We start from the raw sequence: 7,723 nt of genomic DNA on the forward strand, positions 1-7,723 counted from the left end.
GTTTTTTTTGTTGTTGTTGTTTTTTTTTTAAGGTTGTAATTTCATTAGGTACTGTATGCTTGACTAAAGTGCAAGGAGGACACCCTAAAAAACTCGCCAAGCTTTGCAACCCTTCCCTCAGGATCCAAAACCGTGGGTTTAAAGCTTACCGTGGCAGACCACACTTCCATAACCTCTACTCTCTTTGAGAGTCACCTAAAGACGTGGCGCTCGGAGATTTTCTCTTGTCAGTATCTGAACATTTTTCTCACAAACGGTGTAGTAACCTCTTCTCTTGTACGCTGACATATGTCGCTGTATATATGTGGGGTCGATATGATTACAAACACCATGTCTTCAGGCCACATGTGTCTTAAAGGGATAGGTTGCATAAAAAGCCTCAGAATTTACTAGTTCCAGCTTCAAAAAAAGTTTAGTTGATGAGCTGCCAGTTTTGATGGCTGGTCATTTATGAGCACTACAGTACGACTTCATGCAAATCAGAACGGCACTTTAGAGGTGCTGATTTTGAGGGTTGGTAGCAATGGCTGAAGAGCGAAACCATTTCGCATCTGTGACACTTTCTCAGTATGTGTTTGAGACTGATGCGAGTCAGGGAGTTATCCACTTTTAAGATTTTACACACTTCCCTGCATACTGTACAAGTAGTATGTGGTGTCATGAATCAGTACTTGTTCACCTCTGAATCTTTGTTCTTATTGTTGTCTCTATAGTCCTGCAGGTAAGCCATAGCTTCAACCGTTTCTTCTTTTTATGCACTGACAGTCTGAGAACATGTTTATGTGCTTGTTATGTGGCAGACAGGGTTGACATGGATATGTTTGTTGAGGAATTGTGCTATGCAGAAGTGTCATTCCAAACCTTTTTTCCCCCTCCCCTTGATTTCCTCTTGTGTAATAGCTAGGGATGGGTATCGAAACCCGGTTCTTGTTGAGAACCGGTTCCCACTGTTTCAATTCCTTGGAATTGTTTGCCATGTTTGCAAACGATTCCCTTATCGATTCCAGTCGCCCCGAAAGACGTCACCACTTTGCGGAGCGTCATTTACCTGGCAGGGCGCCTAAGCGGCTCAAACGCTCAAAAGTTTGGTTATATTTTACGAGAACGGATGACAACGGGGCAACTTGCAATACTTGCAAAGTAGATATTTCATTTACGGGAGGAAACACTACGAATATGCAAAAGCATTTGCTCACAAAACAGGCGATAACCTTAAATGAAAGTCATGTTTTTAATTCCGCTCCGGACTCGTGAATCTCAGCCCAGCAGCAGCGGTAACGTTTGCACGTCCTCTCCCGTTAATGCAGCAGGTAAATAATCAGCTAACAGTGCATATTATGTTAGCGCGATCTGCCTTATTACAAAACGTTACTGTGCGCTGCATTTAGGTGACCATGATGAGACAGACAGTCTGCCTCAGATGCTGGCAGCTCTCCCTGCAGTCTACCAGTAGCGTCTCCTTTCAGGCCAGGATAGACGAATGTCAGCAGTGACTAAGTTTGTGGTCAAAGGCTTGCACCCATTTGCCACAGCAGATGCCCCCGATTTTTGGGAAGTGAATGTGTTTAATTGTAGGCAGGGACATTACTGGATATTCTTGTGTAATTGCTACAGAATAATTTATGTTATACTTAGTTAATGCTACAGAAGAATATTTATTTTATTATTTTACATTTACAATTTTTTTTCCTGGGTACCCTGTGACACCCCATTGAAGAGCCGTAGGCTGTGGATCTCTTAAGAGCTCACTGTTGGGTTCGTAAGGCCATGTTACTCCTAAATTTCTATCTTGTTCAAAGAGAAGATATAAAACAAAGTTCTAAGCTAATCGACCTGTGTGTTCTCCTTTTTTAAAAATAAGAATCGATAAAGAATCAAATCGTTATACAGAATCAAAAATGGAATCGGAATCGTGAAAATCTTATCAATACCCATCCCTAGTAATAGCCACATGCATGACTCCTGAGTGTAGAACATTTGCAGAGCTGTGGTGTGACATTTGTGAGAACTTGAATGGTCCACGGAGCAGTATGGATCCCATTGCCATTTACCTCGTGTAGAGTTTAGGATTGGCCATGCTTTCAGTTGCACATTCTAGCTTTTTACTAAAGTAATGAAATCTCTAATAGCCATGATGTGATGATCTATTTGTTAGTGATCCACTGCTGAGCGTGGCCATGAGTGGCTCTTAGTTATGGAGTTACCAAAGTATTGTCATATGCTGAAATTAAAGGGTTAGAGGTCCTGGTGATGCCAGATAATGTAGAAATTTACTTATAGGTCCATTATAATAAAGTCATTGCATTTGGCTGGTTTTTTTTTTTTTTTGGTTGTTTTTTTGTTTTTATAAGAAATTTAACAACTGGAGTATATACAACCCCTGTTTCAAGTTACTTAAAAATAAATCCTCTATGTCTAAACACTTAGTGATTACACATTCTTTTAACTGAAACCTTTAAGGAGATTTTTTTTTTTTAAATTAAAGAGGAACTACTGAAATCCAGCAAAATCATTTGGTTTGTGGCACATGGATTTTTATACCTTGTGTGTGTGTGTGTCATATACCAGTTTAAGTGTTGTCCACCGAGTTTTTGGGGTCTAAAAGGCTGCACGTCTGTGTTATCTTCACATAATCGTTATAATGAGACGGTGCAGTCTTCAAAAAACAATTGTTCCTGTTTGCTTCTTGGGAATACTTTTTTTCCCTTCATTTCTTGAAGGCCACGTCAAGATTTTTCAACAAGAACTCTTATTTCGAGGCTGGAAAAGCTTGTTGTGGATCATGCAGAAAATTGTCTGTTTAATATAATGCTTGAATTTTTAAGCAGCCAGTTGATGGAGCAGCTGAACTCTCAAGAGGACGCCTCCTTACTTGTGTCCGGTCTGAAGTGCCTTTGGACACAAAATGAACCTCCACTGCTTTTTGGGAACAGTCTCCGACATGGCGCCTCTGCAGACTTTAAAAGGAGGGCTGAAACGTATCACTGAATAAACTTGATGAAACGTGGCATGCTGTGCACATCAGAGATGAAACTGGAACTGCACATAGTTGCATCAGTGCTCTCTTTGTAACCAAACATGTAGAGCTATGAAGCTGTGCCATAGATGCAGACTGGTCCTTTTGAAAGGCAAAAAGTCAGTATTTTTTTTTTTCATCCTGTGTATTGTGTTCAGTCATTGCACTGTTGTGACCGCCACTTTCCCCGAAAACTAAGAAATCGGCTCACATCAGCTTATGTGGTTTATGAGTGATGAACCTTTTTAAAGAGGTGTATGTTTTGCTTCTGTCTGTTCAGAATAAAATAGTTTTTGTAAGGTAGGGAATGTTTTAATTTCATGTCTGTGTGTAGCTACATGTTGCTTTGGTTTTTACTGAATTAATTTTTAAAAAGCAATTGCATTATTTGAAACAGAAAGTCGAGACTTGAGCGCCAGTTGCTCCACCAGAGGCAGGACCTCAACTCTTGGGGTTATATTTGCCAGGCTGTAGTTTGTTACTGCCGCTGTCCATACTGGTTTCTGGCACAAGTTTAGTCATGTTAGATTTTTGGGCTCTAGAGGATGTTGTCTGGTGGATTATTGCTGCTATTATCAACATGTCTGGGCCGTCTTCCCAGGTTGTGAATAAATATTAGTTTACTAAAACTTCAGCTGAAACTTTGGTTGATTATTTATTTTTAAATGTTTTTTTGGCTCTGATAGAAACACCCTTCAGTCTGCAGTTGCATTGATCCTTGGTGGTGTGGACTGTCTTAAGTAATTACATTGTTCTCTTTGTTGCCCCCCCTTCCCCCCTCATGTGAGGAGATTAGCTCAGAGTAATTTGTCAGATGTGATAAGGCAGTGCTTGAAGCAACTAAGAAAGGATGGCGTAAGCTGGGATTTCTGCAAATAAAGTCAGTGGTGAGTGTGGAGCTGCCACTGCTTTGTCTTTACAGTATGGGCCAAGCTGCTGTCCGGACTTGTGGAAGAAGCGAGTCTTATGTTACAGAGCTGTATGAATGGTTCAGGTAAGCTTTTGAATTTGTCTTAAATTTTTACAGGAAGCTGAAAACGGATGCAGATTTTCTTTAGCCTTAAAGTGTTTATTACGTTCATGCCCAACTCCATGATTTTAGACTGTACTGGAACAGGCATGGCATGGTGGTGCAGTGGTTAGCACTGCAGACTTAAAGCAAGCTGGTTCTTTGTTTGAACCTGCCAGCTGGGTGGAGCCTTTCTGCGTGGAGGTTGCATGTTTTCCCTGTCCCTGTGTGGGTTCTCTTCAGGTAATCCAGCTTTCTCTTATAGTCCCAAGATGTCCTTGTTAGGTGAAGTCCTGAATCCAGATTGACCATGGGCATAAATATAAGCTGAGTGATTGCCTCTGCGTTGCCCTGAGTTAGACTGGGTGACCTGTCCATGTTTTATCCAGCTGCTCCACACGGGGGTGAAAATGAATGAAATTTATCGAACAACTTAAAGAGATTTTTTTGTTCAAAACAATCCTTACAAATCTATTATCCTGGACTTCAATTCATTCTCTGATTGAAACGAACAGTTTTGCCTCCGGAAACCAACTTTGTTTTGATTCGCTGCCCCTCCAAACAACAGGTATAAACAGCAGGTGAATGGGAGCTTTTGACTACATTAGGAAATCTGCTCTCACTGACATCATCCAGAGCCAAGAGTATTACAAAAATCTGAAATTTAGTTTTTAAAGCAATCTGGCGCTCATTGTAATTACTTGCACATATGCTAATTTCATTGTTAAATAATGTTTGAGCATATTTAAAATAAGCATCCACCAGTGCAAGAGTGTACTTGAATTTCCCTGTGGGATCAATACATTTATTTTTACTCTTATTGATTTTGGCATTGCAGAAATTGCCAGTGTATTTAGCCAGATTAGAATTAGTTGTTTTTGCAGGCAAAGCTGCAAAACTAACAGCATCAGCAACAGAGTAAAGTATTATCTCCTGTGGATTGATTAGCTTCACTCTGCCATGATGTCATCTGGCCTAATTATCTTGGCACTTGTGCCGCACTCTGTAAATAAGCTTTCAAACACATGTAATCCACACAAGTTGGGGATGGGTTGACCTTAATTCCATTGATTCTCAATTTAAGACACATTTTTCTCTCATGCTGCAAATCAGACCCCTCTCCCAAACTACCCTTGTTTTCCAACTTCTTTTGTGTATTAAAACTCAAATTGTTTTTGTCTGTGACAGAAAGTTTGTTATCGAGTGTCCAAGTGGGCTAATCGCTCTTCACGAGTTTCAAAGGCATTTCTGTGATGGAACTGTGGGCAGTGAGTCGGCAGAGTATGCAGAACAGATTTTCCGCACACTCGACAGCAATGAGGTAAGCATGACTCTATATAGTAGGTCTATACAGTACAGGAGTCTTGAAAAAGTATTGACTCACCACTCACTTCTTTATATTTGTGCCTCCATGAAAGCCAGACTTGCAAAGTTTTAAAGTAAACCGGAGTAATAATTCTCCAGATCTTTAAAAAAAGTATCCATAGAAAAAGAAACTTTTTTCTTTCTTTTTTTTTAGAGGAATTCTTTTTTCACTTAACACTGAATCATTCAGGCAATAAAAGGGCACCTAATTCAAGGGATGAACCAGTGTTGTCTTTGCATAACCTAAGCGAAGAGCTCATTAAAAATTTTATCTATAGGCAGCCCAGGAGTGAGTACATAATTTGTTCCAGTATCTTTGGTTTAATCTATGAAAAGTGCCAAAGATGAGATATTTTGACAGGCATAAATTAGTAGTAGTTTTGCTCAGAGATGCCTTCAGTTGATCCATCTATCAGATTATCATGCTGAAGCTTAAAGAGAAATGTTCTCAGTGGAAGGGTGTCTGTGAAGAAACAGTTCATATAGAAGGGAAACGGGAAGAAAAGGTTGAGGAATGAAAATTACACAAGATCTTTGAATGTCCTTCAGAAATAGTTTTCCAGGCATATTGAAGACTACTAAAATAAAGGAGATGCTTTCATAGTCACGCATCACAAAGCTGAAACAAAACATTAACTGTGTGGTGCTTTTTTTCAGGATGGGGTGGTTGACTTCAGAGAGTATGTCATGGCCATCAGCATGCTTATTGAAGGTTCAGCTGTTGAGAAACTGCGCTGGTCATTCAAACTCTATGACAAAGACCGAGACGGAGCCATCACAAAGGAGGAAATGCTGGAGATCATGCAGGTGTGCAGGCTCTGTGTTGTTGTATATAAAACAGAAGATGTGCCAGATGTTGCAGTTCGAATGATGTGCATTTCTTTGTACGCACAGGCTGTTTATAAGATGAATGTGGCTGCTGGTTTAACCAAACCCAACCCACTTACAGCTGAAGAATGCACCAACAGGATATTTGTGAGATTAGATAAAGACAATAACGGTGAGGAAAGGTTGGGACTTTTTCCTCCTTTTTTGCTTGTAATCACACTGCAATGTTATTTCTATGTGTATCAAAGTTGATTATATATGTTTCTATAGAAAAGGTGCAGAATACAATTTTTTTTTTTTTTTTTTTTTATAAAAAAATCCACCACTAAAATGTGGTTTGTTTTTAAAAGTATCTTTAGTAACAGTTTAAAACAATAAAAATATTCTTGAAGCCTAATAAGGCATCTAATTTAAGACAAAACTATGTAGCAATCCTGATTAAAAATAACAAAATGCAAATGGGTTGCTCAACCCACAAAATATGAGGCAAAAATGTTAATCTAAAAGATATGATTTGCTCTTTTCCATTTTGATATAATTATAGACAACCAATACTCTGGATAATATACAGAGGCATATTTTACTGACGGTGGTTCCCTAAATTTAGGCCAAAAAGTTCCCATTCACTAGTATCAACCCTCACAGACAGATTATTAACACTGAGTCCAGTGGTGTTTGTCTAATCGCTGCCCGTCCTTGCAGCCATCATCAGTCTGGAAGAGTTCATAGAGGGAGCGCTGGATGACAATTGGATCAGAGAGATGCTGGAATGTGACCCAAGCACCGTGAAGGTGGGGAGGCCGCTGAAGAGGGACACCGCTTTGGAAACCCACGGTTAATTTGAAGTGGTTCACTATTTAGGCACACTGGACCTGCCCGTGTTTGGGCTAAAAATTCAAGGAATCAAATGCTATCTTCATCTATTGGATTACTTTGTTGTAGCTGCTTTAGAGTGCTGTAACATTTAGAGCTTATTTTATCAAGCTTCCACAAGATGAAATGTTGTCTTTTTGTTTTTATTTATGTATTGCTCTATTCTGGGTTATTAATGTTGTTCTCAAACCTACCAGAGTTTAGAAAAAATTAATTTACATATGTAAATCCACAATGTACACATGACACATGTGAGGAAAAAAAATGTTATTATTAAATTCTGCACTTGTGGCCAGATTAACTTGCACAAAGTAATGGGACCCTAAATAACATTATAAGAATGACATTTCTTCTAATGAGCCCTCATCAATGGATATTCATGCTACATCAAAGTAATTGGGTAGTAGATTAATGAAAATTTAAGAAAACTTACTATTTTTTTTTTTTTACTACTACATAATTTATGTTGTTTTTTTTTTGTTTGTTTGTTTTTTATAGTAGATATACTTTCTGTGGAAAGTGTCATTGACACTTCGTCATTGACGCTTTTACACCGCTTGGTGTCGCCTGTGCTTCTTTAAAGCTCACTAGCCACAAAAGTAAGGCCTCCAAGAATTTAAGGAATACGTCTC

The 7,723-nt window shown here is 39.1% G+C and overlaps 1 protein-coding gene across 4 annotated transcripts; it reads left to right on the forward strand.

Moving 5' to 3' along the window:
• The first annotated feature begins 1,749 nt into the window (after positions 1-1,749).
• On the forward strand, positions 1,750-7,694 carry si:ch211-245j22.3 (guanylyl cyclase inhibitory protein). 4 transcript variants are annotated; one of them, XM_003440514.5, is made up of 5 exons: positions 1,750-4,010; positions 5,214-5,346; positions 6,048-6,197; positions 6,285-6,390; positions 6,921-7,694. In XM_003440514.5, exons 1-5 carry the CDS (start codon positions 3,940-3,942, stop codon positions 7,055-7,057), a joined length of 597 nt encoding a protein of 198 aa, XP_003440562.1. In that variant the 5' UTR covers positions 1,750-3,939; the 3' UTR covers positions 7,058-7,694. The 4 variants fall into 4 exon arrangements, with proteins under 4 accessions (XP_003440562.1, XP_005471006.1, XP_005471005.1 ...); XM_005470949.3 differs by having other exon boundaries at positions 1,750-5,346; XM_005470948.4 differs by having other exon boundaries at positions 6,048-6,390.
• The last annotated feature ends 29 nt before the right edge of the window (positions 7,695-7,723 follow it).

The sequence above is a fragment of the Oreochromis niloticus genome, linkage group LG7 (assembly GCF_001858045.2).
Source record: "Oreochromis niloticus isolate F11D_XX linkage group LG7, O_niloticus_UMD_NMBU, whole genome shotgun sequence".
NCBI classification, from domain to species: Eukaryota; Metazoa; Chordata; class Actinopteri; order Cichliformes; family Cichlidae; genus Oreochromis; species Oreochromis niloticus.

What these genes read in the sequence shown, in the direction of transcription:
- si:ch211-245j22.3 (XM_005470947.3), top strand. Translation starts at nt 5,125, where the DNA reads ATGCTGCAAATCAGACCCCTCTCCCAAACTACCCTTGTTTTCCAACTT. An exon ending in GCACACTCGACAGCAATGAG is followed by an intron (nt 5,347 to 6,047) that starts GTAAGCATGACT and finishes GCTTTTTTTCAG; the next exon opens with GATGGGGTGGTTGACTTCAG. An exon ending in ATTAGATAAAGACAATAACG is followed by an intron (nt 6,391 to 6,920) that starts GTGAGGAAAGGT and finishes CCGTCCTTGCAG; the next exon opens with CCATCATCAGTCTGGAAGAG.